Here is a 16467-nt window from a genome sequence, read left to right as displayed (position 1 = left end):
TGGCCAGGTGTTAATACTGTTACCTTACTGAGGAGCGGAAGCCGTGCCAGAACACAAGCATTAGATATTAATGGTCTTTTGCACATTGCTCACTACTGCTTTGTTATTTTCCATTTTTAACTTCCTTTAGAGCCAGAAAAACATTCAAAATTCAATTTTTTTACCCATCTTTAAGAAATCTAATTGATTTTATTTACTTGGGTTTTTCAAGAGTCTTTACAAAACACGACCAAACTTTGTGCAATTGCAACTCATTCAGTGGTTGAACACTATGAGATTCAATCCAGGAAATCAGAATTCTGCCTTCCGCAAGCAAAAGTCTCAGCCTTTCAAGAAAGACAGTGTTTCACACATTTAAAGGGTAGAAGAGATCACCATGACCTTCAGACTAACACGAGCAGAAGGGATTGCTCAATAATTCCAAAATAATCCTTGACTCCAATTCAATATACACAGTGCATCTTTTCTTAAGTCTGTAAAGCTCTTGAAATCAATGACCCTGCCTTAAATTATACACTTGATGAACCTGTCTGTAATATTCATCTGTGTTCTGGTTTTAGTCTTATCTCTTTTATACAGATTTAAATTATATTTATTACACTTTCTGTAAAAGCTATTTTATAGAAGTGAAGATCTTTTCTAGGAGCTTGGATATTCTCAGGGAAAAGAGCAGTAGGACTCTGGAGTGGTAACTGAATGAATTTGACTACTTTTTTCCTTTCTGTGTGTGTGAGAAAATTCTACTGCTCAGTGATAATCCCCATAACACCCTCTGGCACTTCCTAGCACCAAAAAGATGCCGTGCCAGTACTGCCTTGTAATTCTATGTACCTCTGGACTCCTGCAAAAGCTCTGTATCTTCCAATAATTTAACTAACCTCTGATTGATTTGCTCAGAGTAAAAACAGAAATGCATAGATTAAGAAGAATATAATATTCCTTTTCACAGAAATCAAGAAATATCACAGATCCTCACAAGGAGACTATATGGAGTAATTTGTCAAAATATTTTGGGGATGATAATAGAGAGGTTCTTCTCACACCCTACTAAGAGACACCAATCACTAAAGTGATCAAGAAACAGCTTCCATAGAATTGCCATAGAATTGCCCTATGAAACTCACTGTAGGACAATTAGAACTTCAAACAGGTTGGAAAAAAAAGAAAAAAGATTTAGAATATGTATAACCACAAAGTTCATCTAGGATTTCTTTAAGCAGAAAGATTAGTTTGTAAAGAGTTATTTCTAGTTAGGGTGAAAAGCAGGATGCAGGAAAATGGTAAGCAAAGCAGAATCTACTGACTTCTGATACCTAGCCAAAAAGTAACTGTTCATTGTTTGTGGACAACAAAATCCACAGAAACATTAACAAATACAATATTCCCCTGTGGGATTATACCACATCTTCTGTATTCTCTATATTAATTTTACTTTGTTTTGTTTTGTCTCTACTTTTGGCTGTTAAAAAAGTACATCAGTAAGAGTGATGAGGCACTGTAATAGTTTGCCCAGAGCGGTGGTGGTTGCCACATCCTGGAGAAATTCAAGGTCAGGCTGGACAGGGCTCTGAGCACTCTGATCTAGCTTCAGATTTTGTTCATTGCAAGGTAGTTGGACTAGCTGACTTTAAAGGTCCCTTCCAAATCAAATTTATATGAGTCTGTGAGATACTTTCAAAGAAATTAGCTTTCACTATGGTAGGAGCTCACTTGTTAGATGGGCTACACTTCTGTGCTCACATCATTCTCTTCTGTTTTAAGATCTGCAAATCATTCACATGAATAGTTGAATGGATTACCATCATTTTTCCCTTTGTTTGTTTTTTTTCCTTGTTGAAAATCCTTTTAAATATTCTTCTATTTACTATCACATAAACTTGTCAGATGGTGCTCTAAATGTCTAAGAATATAATGTTCATCAAGTATCTTCCAGAGCATCATCAGATTTTCTTCAAACGTGTTGTCTACTTTCAGAAACAACATGCTGATCTGGATAGAAACTGAAGTTCTACAGACTAAACATGTATATTTTAATGTTCGAGTTTTGGAATACAATTAAAAACATTATGCCTTCATTTAAATTTACATTTTAAGTGGCTTTTTTAAAAAATTAACACTCAGTAAATGCTTGCAAGACATGACAACAGCAATAAGCAAAGGAACAAGGGCTGGCAGATTAGGCCTGTTGCTTATATGAGTACAGGAAATTGAACAGTGGGGAACAATAGGCACCACAAAAGCAAGCCAACACAAGGGAAGATTTTAGATATTCTTGTAGGGAAAGGAAGTGAACTGGAAATGTACTGAAATGGGATCATGAACAGATTAATGCAACAGCATATCTCATTGTATTTTTTTTTCCTTCTGACTCCTGCTGTGCTCTCTAGTGCTGCCTTTGGGAACATAAACAGCTGTAGCAAGCGCTGAATGGAGGAAAGATTTCTGTTCCTCTCCACCGAGATAAGCATGCTGAGCTCCACTAGCTCTTCTGTACGCTGTTCTTAGGGACTGTTTCCTCAAAATATCATGAGAAGGAGTATGTTGCCAGAGAACACCAGGATGACAGAAAAAGAATAAAAAGAGTTTTCAGAAATATTCTGCGTCAGAGCAATTTTCCAAAGACCCCAGGTTGCACTAAATGCTTTGGAAAAGTGATAGGGAAATTTTCAGTGGGAGTTAAGTGGTAGACGAATTTTGGAAAATTTTGTCTCCGTTCTTGGTTCCGAACTGTTAAAGTTTTCATCTGTTACAAAAAAAGCTGGTTCAAGCCTGGATAGGAAATAAGAACTTGATCTTTTGGAAAGTGTCAAGAATTTGATTCTGCACTGGAAACAGAACTAGATCCTGGGATTCTGAAGAGTGATTGGTTCTGGCTTTTTATTTGGTTTTGGTTGCTTGGTTGCTTAGGAAAAAAGTAGGAGATCTCACTCACTGTCACTCTGTCACTTATTCCTTCCTCTGTCACTCCAGAGAACAGCTCAAGAATGTGGGACATTTAACTACAGTAAGGGGGATCCCAGCTGAGGTTTCTATTCTGCTTTATGAGATTTGTCTCTAATGTCAGGATATCAGTGATGTCAGAAGTGTCTGTATGGTCATTTTCAAAAGTTCCACCCTGGAACCATGACAGCCCTGGACCACATTCACTGTGGTGGATTTGGCTCTATGGACAATTTCTAGTTCACTCAGTCAGAATTTCCTCACTCCAGAAAAAAATAAAGAAATAAAACCTCCTATTCAGCTTTGGCAAGGAGTCATACCAACTCTTGGTATTTCACAGCTACAAATGAAAACAGGTTTTACATAAGGCAACAATTGTTTTATATTAATATATATATATCTATATATAGAATTACCCAGATCCTGATTTCTTTTTGTCCTTTTTCTTCTTGTTGGCCTTTTTCTTTCTTCCCTTTCTTATCAGCCTTTTTGTCCTGTTTCTTCTCATTTTTGCCTTTCCCACTCTTACCCCCTTTTTCATCTTCCTCTTGTTCATCACCTTCCTTTGATTTTTGATTTGCCTGGTTCTTCCTGGCTTTTGTAGGATCCCCCTCAGAATCACTGCCCTCATTTCCACCTGCTCGGCCCCGTCCTCTCCGGTTTCTTTGCCTGCGTTGCCCAGCTCTCCTTATTCCATCTTCATCATCTCCATCCTCCTCACCACCTTGCCTGGCTCTTCCTCTTCCATGTCCCCTTCTGGTTCTTGGTTTTGCTCTCTTCCTCTCTTTATCTGTGACAGAAATGAAAATATGAGAGAAGGTAGTATGTTAGAGAGAGACCTTCCCTCCTTGTTTGATTTAGGTAACTGAACGTAGTCTCAAAGTTATCCACACTCACTGACCTGCTCCTCTGTCATTTTCTTGATTCTCAGCTGCACTGTCTTCTTCATTGTCGACCTCACTGACATCTATAATTAGAAAACAAAAGCCAGTGCATGTGAAGTGTGGATTAGCCAATAGGAACGCAGGGTGTTAAAGAAATTACCACATTGTGCTCCCTTACATCATTCCACAAATCCAGCTTTTTGAACAAGAACAGCTTTTCAAGAAACCAGATGAAAACAGAAATAAAAAAAGTTTTATCTTCTTTCAGCACTAAAATAAAACTGAAAGTGATGGCACAGAGAACTTAATCTTACAGAGCAAATATGTAGGACAGAAGAACCCTAAAAAAGGAACACTGTAAGCAGCAGCACCCTGTATCTGAAGGAATAAATGAAGGAAGATGAAGATGATTCTCAAGCAATTCTCAGATTTTCTTAGAGGTGTGAAAAATAAGCACTGGCTGAGATTAAAAGAGTCTAATGACTCTAATGATTTGACAGACAGGAGAGCATGAAATTTTACAGCTGTAGCACTGCTGAAGAGCACAATCCCAGAGGAAAGAAGAAAGTTGCTCTCGGATCTTCAGTTTCAGCAACCACATCTCTGAGCATATCATAAAAGTTGACACAGCTCTCTTGTATTCTCTACAATGGTCCTCTTATGTCCCTTGGGAAATGACAGAAACCTTGGAGGGAGAGCCTATTTACAGAAGCCAGTACTATTTCTGCATAGAGACGTCCTTGTTTTGGAGTGGATCCATTGTTTATGTTTGTTGGTCTCAATAAGTTCAACAAGAGAGGTTGTTTCTGCTGATAATCAGTATCCAAGACAGTATCCAGTTCATCTTTCTTCTACATTCTGAGACCAGGATCATAAAACACTCTTCTCTATCATGTCCATTATATCCATCATTATACTGTATATTCATATCATAATACTACATATTACATTACAAGTCACTACTAAAACTGATAGTTCACCAGCAATGTACCTTCAGAAATGGTCCAACTAATATCTGAAAAACCAGGAGCTGAAAGGTTTCTTCAGGTATTCTTGTTTGAGTTTGTAGATGTGGAACAGCATGCCAGTGGAATATGTAGAGATACATGGCAGTAAAAGATCAATGACTAAGAAATAGAGCCATGAATAGAAGTAGACAGCTGTCATTAGGCACCAATATAGCACGTGTGTTCAGATGTATACGCTTGATAGATATAAGTATGCCATCCCTCTACAGACAGGATATGTGGCGTGTTGTGATCTCTGTGCTACAATTTTCAGACAAGAGCAAAATACAATTATTTTCCTTCTTCACTCATGCATAAGTCTTTTGGACTCTTCTTTACATTCTGTCTTTCTCCACCCATTCTCTACTTACTTTCATAGATTCATGAAGCCACAGAGAGTAACTGAACAATTATGAACAAACATTTATCTAGGAATTGTTACAGCTAACTGTCAGGATCAACTTCTTAGTTCTATCTAGTATAAAAGAAAATATTAAAATATGCAAGACTGAAAACAAGAGAGAATCTAGGGTATTGTTTTACTGTGTACAGTAACATGCAAAGTATTAGTACACAGAATTTGACTGGCATTTTAAAACTAGGACTGATGAAGAGAGCTTAAGTTCCCTTCACAAAACATTTTATTGTAATTACAATTACTATCAAGTCAACAGCACCTGCACAATATTTTTTTAAGACAATGCAGAAAATGTTATCATAATATCATCAGTGAAATGTGAAAATAAGTGTTTCTTTGTTCTCTCTGGACATATGCCTTCTGTTGCTGACAGTAACTAGATCTCCATTAGACAAAGATCATTACGTTGCTATTGAAAGTCTGCAAAGATGACAACAGGCACTTCTAAAGATAAACTCTGCATGCCACAATGGGGCATAGTTTTTTATTTGCAGCTAATGCTTTTGCTGATCTTATCTAGCCAAAAAGAGATTCCCAGGGAAGCACTTAAAGATACAAGATTGGCCTCACTGCACATTCCCCAGAGTATATACAACAAGCAATCAGATGGAGGTTTATCATGCACACTGAAACGTGCATTACTGGTGAAAGTATGTCAGGCTGGAACTAACATTATATTGAAATTAACTATGAACTGTGTAATACAGGATTAAATACAGTCTAGTATAGATGTTGAACTTTAATTAATTTTTAAATTTTTAATTAATTTTCTTCAATTAATTTTATCATAAGGGTAAAAAACGTGATAGTCTGAATCAAATATTTCAGGAAAAATTAAATGGAAAACTAATTGATTCTTGAAGAAAGTACGAGGCATGCTGTTGGGAGTGTATCTGAATAGTGAGGCCTGTGTGTTTAAATCTTTTTTTCATAAAGGTTACACAGACACAAAATAATAACAAGTTTTCTACAGAATTAAGAAAAAAAAAAAAAACATGAAATCAAATGAGAGTGGTTGTTTCCACAAAATGAGTCTGGAAAAAACAACCAGTGATAATAAGAGTCATGTGGCTAAAAGAGTAGAGAGTACTACAGGTATCCATAGAAATATCAAAGTCCATCTTAAAAAATGATTTCTGCAAAAAATTATTTTATTTCCAAACTTCAGAACATTCCTGTCACCACAGACCCATGCTCACTTACAGATACAAAACATACTCAATTTGTTTCTGAGCTTACACTGAAAACAAAACAAAACATAACAGAAGAGCCTCCTATTCCTTTTATGATAAGTAGACAACGATTGTCAGCTCTCCTAAGACACAATGGTATGCACATTTGTATAATTCACACAAAAAGCACTTAAAAGTTCCTTGTGCTGCACTCAGCTAGTCTGGGTTTTATCACTCTCTTTCTGCTGTATATACAGAATGAGAGCTCTCTTCCAGGTTGTGGGGTGTGATGCCGGAAGCATTGCACAGAATTTATTTTTAAAAGGCGGAATTCAGACAAAACTCTGTGTTGCGCTGTACGTCATGAACTGTGTGACAAGAAAAGCTGAAGCTCAGGGTAGAACTAGAAGTTCAAGAGAACAAAACTTATTAAGAAAGGGGGCAAATGTTCTTTGCTATCCATCAAGTCTATCTTGAATAGCATGTATGCACACATTCATATAGGCTACTTAGCTATCCAACCCCGTGCTCATATTCCAGCAAGCTCTGAAAACCTGCAATTCAGTATTGTATTACCACTCTACAGGAAAAACAAAGAGCATCAAAAATGCTCTAATTAGAGTAGGAATGTAGAGTCTTTGATGCAGAAACAAAATCATCACTGTGTAGGATCCTTCTAGGTGTACAGCTTCTCTTATACTTTTTTAAATGTATCCACATGGTATCTTACTTATCAAAAGTTCATCAAAGCGTTGACTGATAGCAAGCTGCATACATAAATCTAGAATTACTCGAGGTTCCAAAAAACTGTTTATCAGATCTCATTTCTTCACAGTAGTAGCTCTCATAGAGCTCATTTCAGGTAACTGTGGTTTAAGTCAGATAACTTGAATTTATAAGAAATCAGAGCAAACTATTGCTCAGCTGTCACATTTTCTAGGACACTGCATCCAACCCTGATTAAATGTATATTATCGGGCATATTTGAATCTATATTCCATAGCTTCCTATGCTCAAGGAAAGCCAATTGCTTACGGATTTCTTTTACGTAGTAGTCTGAGGGAAAGTTTGTCATTATTCTAGACGGAAGTCTGATTTGAGTATGTTATCATATCTCTTGAAGTCTTATTTATGTTTTGAACTATATCCGAATATGAGACAGCTAGAGAGTGTACTGAATCTCAGTTCAAAATAATACACAGGTCAGAGATTGAATGTTAATCTCAGAAGACAGTTTAGGAGAGAGCATAGAGTGCTGGCTGGCAAGGAAATTAAGGGCAGAATACAATCTGTAAAACCATAGGAGTCTTTGTTGTGAAGTGGCCAACTAGCATAGCGAGGAAATGTTTTATTCTTATCTTCTCAAGTCCTTTGCATTTCATTACCAGAGGACATCTGCCACATTTCATGCTTTTCTATTAACATTTTTTTTTATTCCACAAGGTTGCCTTAATTTCTCATTATGAGAGTGATAATGATTCTTGGAACTACTCCATAAAACATTGCCTGCTATTGTAATATTACTGCTTAAAATGCTACTGTGTAAAACCGACTGCTGCTAAGCAATTCTGAGTATCCGTGCCTTGAAAAAACATCAATGGAGATCTATATATGAATCTAAAAATGCTATCAGATTCTTTGCGTATTTTTTAAGTCACAAAATAGCTGTATATTTATTAATTGTTTAATAAATTGTTAATTGTATATTTACTAATTTATTAATTGTTAAGCCAATTAAATGGATCGTATGCAGATAGTGTCTTGCAAGCAATTATTATTGTTTCTTCCTCTCAGCTCAACCAAGCTGGATTTTTTCCAGTGACAGAAAGATAGACAGTTAATAAACTGTGTGACAAAAAAGCAGAAATAAAAGCCATGAAGGACAACAAACTCTTGTGAAACTTCAGACAAAAAGAATAGGCACATCTATATAAAATTCAATTCTTGGAATTTATATAATTTCCATAATAATATTTATTGTAAAAAATGCAGTTCCTCACAATACTTCTGCGAGGAAAAATATCACTAGAAATAACAGCTGTAAAACACCAAAAATAATAAATCAAGAACTTAAGGATAGTCTACAGAAGAGTGAACTGGTGAACACATCTCAGATTTGAGGCATTCATATTAGAGAGCTCCTGCTCTCAGTGTAATTCCAAAATGCAAGAAACAGAGTCTGGTTGAAGTACAAGGCAGTATAAATCCTGACATAAAGTCTTATTCCTTGTCCCAGTAAAGGATGTCCCCATCAGTGAACTGTAGAATACTCATGGCTAAATACTATAAACTTCGGCCAAAAATGATGAATTTTAACAAATTACAACAGCACCAGTACTGAAAACCTAATAGCTAGCATGTGAAATTTTTCTCTGGAGGAATCTAGAAAGACTGGGAGAAACAGAAGAGTTTTATAAGTATCAATCAACGTATTCCAAATTCAATTACATATAATTTATACCTGTCATTGTCCGCATCACAGATGTGGAAGCACAGCATTTTATCGTGTACAAAAAAAAAGCAAAACAGAACAAAACAAAAAGAAAAAAAAAAGAAAAAAAAGAGGAGTACATGTCAAAGCCCAAAACTATACATCAGATTATTTATTTCTTGTATAATAAATATCATGCTTCTTCTACTTCATTTTCAGATTTGTACCAGGAATCTGATGAAGTGTTAACATTGCAGTTTTATTTCTAGACTTGTGGCTTTTTTGAACCTGATTGATAGTTCAAAATTGCTCTCTGCTCACTTATACAGCAAATAAACACGCTGTAGAGACAGCCAAGTTAGTTGTTTGCATCCTTCCAAAATGGCTTAACCTTAGGCCTTTTTAATGACTGTCTATTTCCTGCAATTAGATTCTGACAACTAGGTGAAACATTGTTCCTCTCTCCAATCTCTATCCCCAACAAAATAACTTCCATGTTTTATAACTAAAAGCATCTTTGTATTGTTTAGATTCAGAATGCTATTATGAGGAATTCTCATTAGCTAAACAAATTACGAAAAGCAAATATAAAGAATCTGTTTGGAACTTGATAGGTTACATATGTTCACGTTCCCCTTCTCTTCTTCATTACATTTCATTAAATAACAGAATCAACAGAGTTGCTACTACAAGATGTAAAATTATTTAGAGATTCAAACATCTTTGCCAAAGCTCAAAGCCTTCCATTTATATTTTAATTCTTGGAGGCAAAAGAGATAATAGTTATATGCCACATATTGCTAAGTGCTAAATTAAAATCTGAGAATGGCTTCAGAAACACAGGAGAGAGAATCCTATTCTGAACTCCACTAATAGCAAGCCAGATTTACATCTTGTATGAAGTGTCCTATATAAGTAGAAGCCAAAACCTATTGCTGAAATTTTTTCTGACCTTCAGTGTTTCAGAATTCATCTCTTAGCTTTCCAGCAACTTTAAGAAGGAAAGATAATTTCATAGTCATAGCAGTGAAAAGCAAACCTTCATAGAATACTGCCCTTGAAGGTATCCCAGAATTTTTTTTAAACTAAAATATGAAGTGAAACACAGACATTATGAATAAGAATTGCAATTCTAGAATTACTAGAACACTTAATATTTGACACCATGCCTGTATTATTGTGCTTTTCACAGATAGAGTTGTGTATTTTCTTTAAAATAAAAGTTACTGTCTGAAAAAATATCCTGTCCAGCAGTAGCTCTGAATTTATTAAGTAAAACAATAATTCATATTCAGTCACACAAGCAAATATATTGCTTATTTTTCTGCATCTAAACTGCCAATGATGTAGATACTAAAGTAGACAGAATATCTGTAGTACCAAGAGAGGAAGACACCAGTAGTCTGGTAAAGCTAACTACAACTAGTTTTAGCCCAGTTAACATTTGAAAATTACAGATGGGAACTATAGGGAACAAATCATTTTATTTTGATTTACATCTACGAATTGCTCATTGATTTTCCACTGGTAAGGAAAAATGATGAACGCCTTCTAAATGTTCTGCTAAAACAACAGAATGACGAAGATAGATTAAATGGGTATGGAAGGCTGGCAGTAGATAATCAGACTACGGTCTGATTTTCCATTTTCCTTTTGCGCTGTACTTAAATGCTACAAAGTGTTAGAATTGTTTCTCACTTAAGTAGATAATTCAAAGAAGAACCCCTTAGAAAATCACCCCTTTCATGAGAGCATAGATAAAATTTTCCAGGCCACTATCTCTGTGGATGCATTTCCATTTCCCTCCCTGGCTTGACTATGGGCAAGTTTTCATTGTTTTCACTGAAGTTTTTACTTCAAGTACTAGGATAAGAACATTAAATGTACAATGCCTCGCACATGTGAAATGACAGTAAATGATACTGATCTGACCTCTTTAGGTTGTGAAATGTGATTTACTTAATTTATTCATTCATTGCACTGTAATCATGAGTCTATATAAAACATGATTTTATATGAAAAAAAACAGCCTACATTCAGGCAAGAAGAAAAATTTTACTTACACTGATAAATATTTTGCCTATGCTACACTAAATTCTGTTTTTCTTCCTTGTTAAAAGGAACTCAGTTAGCAAGTACTGCTTGGAAAATGTCAGTATCAGTATTTGTGAAAAAAATATGGGAAAAAAAATGAAGATGCACATATAGTAGGAAAAAAAATATTATCACCACTAACTGTACTGTGGGTTATATTCTGATATAATTCTAAGTCCCTTCTGAATTTTTCTACAGAAGCATATCTTTTTTACCACTGTTTCATATTATAAGTGTAGGATTAAAAAGAAAAAAAGAAAAAAAAAAAAGCACTTTTGCATGGCATCAGCCCTTGTATTTAGCAAGACCTAGCAAGAATGAATTCATTCATGTTGTACCATTCTGAATGTCACGCCAGTCTTATATTTAAAAAAGATCAATATTCTTGATCCTTCCTTTGAATGAATGATGATGTCCATGAGAACTGAACCACTTCCCACATTAACAAGATGCTTTGCACTTTGTCAGAAAAAAATCACATCATTATAATCCTACAAAAATGTTTCTTGTATCCAGATCATTCGAGTATCAGTACAGAATTATTGTTAATGTTTTATCTTACTACAAAGTATGTGCTTGATTTTAACACTATATGTTGAAAAGAATGAGCAAAAGAGCCATTGCACTTCTGTATCTTACAGAAGCCACACAATATTCTAATTTCCTCATTCTTTCCATCCAACTGCATATAAATGTATAATAAGTTGATTTACTAACTAGTGGAGAGCCACACTGCCATCCCACAGCTAACCAACCTACAGCAAAGTTGTCTTCAAAGGGGAAGTAAAGCACACATTTGAACAAAGATGAAGAATTATGATAAAAGCAAATTTGCATCCAAAGAAACAAGAAGAAAACAAAACTTCCACATTGTTGAACTACATGCAGAAAAACAGCATACACTTCATATATATAATTATAGTTGTAATTACCATTTCCTTCATTGGTGGCTGGCTTTTCATTTTTAGGCATTGTGACTGTATTTCACAGGGCTGCTCCGGATGCCACCAGTATAGGCAATTGTCTGAAGGTTGAGTGGTCTGCGATGAAGTGTTATCCACATCAATTTTGTCCTATCTCTCACTGCACGGTTGGTGCTGGTGAAGTTTCACTGGCTGAAATATAAGAAGATACTAATTTCCTAAGTAATTAATCTTTCATGAATGTTTAGTTTACTACTTAGGTTTTGCATGCTAGGGTCAAAGGAATGGAAGAAGTTGTTCATCTTCTTATTAATGAAAAAAAATTTAAAAAATCCTGTAATGTACTTATCTGTGACTAACAGTAATGTTTAAATGTTTAAGTGCATTGTTAGGCACAGATGTTGCATGGTGTTCACATGAGAAAACTTTGACACTGTACGCAGGTCTACACTTCAACAGCATTGCATATGGAAGACTGCATACGAATGTTTTTTTCTTATGAAAAACAACCTTTGCCGTAGATACATATTTAGATGGCATATCTTCACCAAAAAAAAGGAAAGAAAAAAAAGAAAATAAAAGCATCCTAAAATACAGTTAAAATAGAACAAATGGAATTTGACACTGATATATCTGTTGGTTTATGTCTGCATCAATGGATGTAGAAATTCCCTTAAGATTCTTTGCTTCTCCCAGTATGCAAATACCATACTACGTATGCAGTAACAGATTTACCCTGACTCACCATGGACTTACAACACTAGACAGCCTTTATGATTAAACAAAGCAAAAATCTATTAATGAGACACAAGTCAGGCTTGGAAATAAAAGATTAGAAATAACATGTTACAAGTATCATCTTGTAGAAGGGGCAGGCAACTTCGAGATAGTACAAGGCTGTTGCAAAGAGAAAATTAGAAAGGTAAAAGCCCAGCTAGAACATATTCTGGCTACTGTTGTGAAAAATAACAAAAAATGTTCTCACATATATGAAGGCTGCTCTGAAAGTAATACCTCCTATTCTATTATGTTGATCAACAATGTCAGAGGTGAATGTTGGTGGTATGGCAGTAGAGGCTGAACCTTCTGACCAATATTTTCTTTCATTTTGTTGCTGTGTAGTTTCCACAGAAATAAATGGGAGGAATTACTTTTGGAGCAACCTACATACATAAACAACAAAAGAAGGCCAAGGAGAATCTCCATTCTTTATTGCATGTGGCAGAGAACATTACCACCAAGGATGACGAAAAGGCTGAGGTACTCAATGCCTTTTTTTGCTTCTGTTTTTAACAGTCAGATCAGTTACCCTCAGAGTACTCAGATCCCTGATATGGAAGACAGACATGGGGAGCAGAATAAACCTCCATAATTCAGGAGGAAACAGTGACCTGCTACTCCACCTAGACTATCACAAGCATTTAGAACTTGATTAAATCTACTCAGGAGTACAGATGGAGTAGGCATAAGTGCTCGCCAAGTCATTTTCCATCATTTATCAGAAGTCTTTGTCAACTGAGAAGATCCCGGAGGACTGGAGACTTGCTAGTGTGACACCTGTGTACAAGGACGATGCAGGAAATGACAGGCCCATCAACCTGACCTCAGTATTAGGGAATGTTATGGAGTAGATCATTTTGAGTGCAATCACATAGCATGTGTGGGACAATCAGAGGATCAGGCCTAGTCATTGGTTCATGAAAGGTATGTCCTGCTTGACCAACCTCCTCTCCTTCTATGACCATGAGACCTGCCTGGCAGATAAGGGAAAGGCTGTAGACATATTCTGCCTCAACCTCAGCAAAGCTTTTGGCTCTGTCTCCCACAGTATTCTCCTGGAGAAGCTGGCAGCTCATGGCTTAGACAGGTATAGTCTTTTCTGGGTAAAAAATGGCTGAAGAGCTGGGCCCAGAAAGTGGTGGTAAATGGAGTTAAATCCAGCTGGGGAATAATCAAAGAATCACAGAATCACAGAATCATAGTCATATATTCTGTAGAGGTCAGTACTGGAGCCTGTCCTGCTCAATATCCTTATTGATCTGGATGAGGGTATTGAGTGCATCCTCAGTAAGAATGTAAATGATGTCAAGCTGGGAGGAAGTGTCGATCTGCTTGGGAGAAGGAAGGCCCTACAGAACAATCTGGACAGGCTGGATAGCTGGGCTGAGGCCAGGGGGATGAAGTTAAATAAGACCAAGCCCCAGATCCTGCACTTTGGCCACAACAACCCCAGGAAATGCTACAAGCTTAGGGCAGAGTGGTTGGAAAGCTGAGCAGAAGAAAGGATCTCAGGATGTGGGTAAGTAGCCAGCTGAACCAGTGTGTCTAGGTAGCCAAGAAGGCCAAGCATCCTGGCTTACATCAGAAACAGCACAGTCAACAGTACCAGGGAAGTGATTCTCCCCCTGTACTCAGCATTTGAGACCACACCTCAAGTACTGTGTTCAGTTTTCAGGCCCCTTACTACAGGAAAGACAGTGAGGCCCTGGAGCATGTTCAGAGGAAGGCAATGAAGCTGGTGAGCAGTCTGGAGCACAGGTCTTACAAGGAGCAGTTGAGAGAACTGGGATTGTCTAGTCTTGAGAAGACGAGGCTCAGGGGAGACCTTATCACCTTTAACTCCTTGACTGGAGGTGTTCAAGAAAGGTGCAGATGTTATAATTAGGGACATGGTTTAGCAGGCATGATCAGTTTTCATCCTCTTTGCAGCACAGTAGTCGTGCAGAAAAATAAATAAATAAAGACCCTAAATTTAATTTATCTCTAAGTGACAGCAATCAGAACATGGAGTTATTGAATTCCATAACAAAAAAACCCCATGGAGATAGTTCAAGGGAACTTGGGCTCATTCCTTAACGACTTCATTGAACAACATATTTATTTGTTTGTTTGTTTGTTTGTTTGTTTGCAAATATGCCACACTTTTATTTGTTCAAATCTGTACCTCCTCAGGGTACAATTTCTAGGGTCTATTTCTACACAATAAAAATGCAGAAGCATTCACAGTACATAAAGGCTGAAGATCAAAACAAATAATTATCGCTTTACCATAGCCAAAACTGATAAAACACCCTGCAATGAAAGAAGAGTAAACTATTGGTTCACATATTCTTCCTCATATCATTAAAATGATAACTTGTTTGATAGCCAAAGGAGATAAAATTGACATCAAACAATGACAACATAACTGTGGTTCGTACAAATATTTGAGTTCCAGTGAATTTCTCAGGCTCAATTTTGCTTGTAGTCAGCATTTAAGTTATAGTGACATAACCTACTAACGGTAAAATAGCTTTCCTGCTGCTTCTGCCCATCTGTCCACTTCTGTGCACTGTCATGGTGTCATTCTAGTAAGATGAAATGTTCTGCTTGTTGACTTTCTGAGGTTCAAGATGCATTTTCCATTGGTTTCCATATACACTGTAAAACCTAAGACAATAAATAATTTTCTAGGAGACCTTTTCTACTGAGATTACTTTTCAGGATGGAATTTTAAAATGCTGTTTTGCTTGGGGTGCACAAAATGCATGTCCTGATCTGTTGACTCGGATGGTAAATTCAGGCAGTTCTAGATGTGGATATGAAAGCAAGCAGAAGTCACTGCACTGCTACTGAAAAGGCCTTTTTTCACTATGTAAGGTAATACGTGCATTGATCCTTCCCTAACCTACTGCATCCAAATGAGTCAGACAAGCCTGAACAGCATTAATGGTAAGTCTGCACCTAACATCCTCATTATCCCACATTGTTTCACAGCTCAGTGGATGGTTACACAGATCATGTCTGGGAGCAAAAAGGAGACTGCAATGGGAGGGCCAGGGCAGGATGCTGGTGACCCCAGGAGGGTCAAAACATCCTCAAGGGGCACAACCCTGCCATATGTCAAAAGCAGGGTAGTAGTGGATGCACCAGGAGGCTGAGCAGGCACCATGTCAGGTGACAAATCCCATTAATTACAAATCCCATTAATTAATTTCATGGAAGAAACATAAAAGCTGGCTTGCATCAATACTGACACCCAAATTAGCTTTTCAGCTCCTGAACACTGATCAGGCAATATTGTGTAACAGAAGCACAAGTAACCTTGCTCTGACGCCACACTGTTATTCATAGAAAAAGAAAAAAACACAGCTACTTCATAAATTGACATGCAGACAAGATTTGTGTGGGTAGACGTCTCTGAACATTAAATGAAAAGGCAAATCTAACACCTAAGCCAGTCATCTATATGAAATTTAAATCAAGCTTAGTATATTTTGTTACTGGAGCCAATTGAGGCTTTTCTAAGATTTCTGAAATAATGTATTACAAATATCTTTGAAAATCTGGAAGCTGAACAAAAAGAAAAGCAGCTATATTTTTAAATGTATTTAGGTACCCTACGTTCTACTTGTAGACATAATAATTGGGTTCAAGGGAAAAGCATTAGAATCACAGAATCACTCAGGTTGGAAAAGATCTTAAAGATCATCGAGTCCAACCACGATCTAGCCATGCTACCCTAACTCTAACAACCTTCCACTAAATCATGTCCCTGAGTACTACATTCAAACAGTTTTTAAACACATCCAGGGACGGTGACTCAACCACCTCCCTGG

At 36.7% G+C, this 16467-nt stretch overlaps 1 protein-coding gene across 1 annotated transcript in view; it reads right to left on the bottom strand.

Moving 5' to 3' along the window:
- Positions 1-16467, bottom strand: part of LOC104915076 (sarcoplasmic reticulum histidine-rich calcium-binding protein-like) — a 260268-nt gene that overhangs the window by 10029 nt on the left and 233772 nt on the right. Inside the window, exons 2-4 of the mRNA XM_010725743.2 lie at positions 11879-12061; positions 3842-3907; positions 3398-3730 (exon numbers count right to left, since the gene is read on the bottom strand). Of these exons, the coding sequence (XP_010724045.2) occupies positions 3398-3730; positions 3842-3907; positions 11879-11918 (439 nt within the window). The 5' untranslated portion in view covers positions 11919-12061. The remainder of the gene's footprint in view (positions 1-3397; positions 3731-3841; positions 3908-11878; positions 12062-16467) is intronic.

Source organism: Meleagris gallopavo, chromosome Z, assembly GCF_000146605.3.
Source record: "Meleagris gallopavo isolate NT-WF06-2002-E0010 breed Aviagen turkey brand Nicholas breeding stock chromosome Z, Turkey_5.1, whole genome shotgun sequence".
NCBI lineage: Eukaryota > Metazoa > Chordata > Aves > Galliformes > Phasianidae > Meleagris > Meleagris gallopavo.
This window is presented reverse-complemented; position numbering and strand designations above follow the sequence as displayed.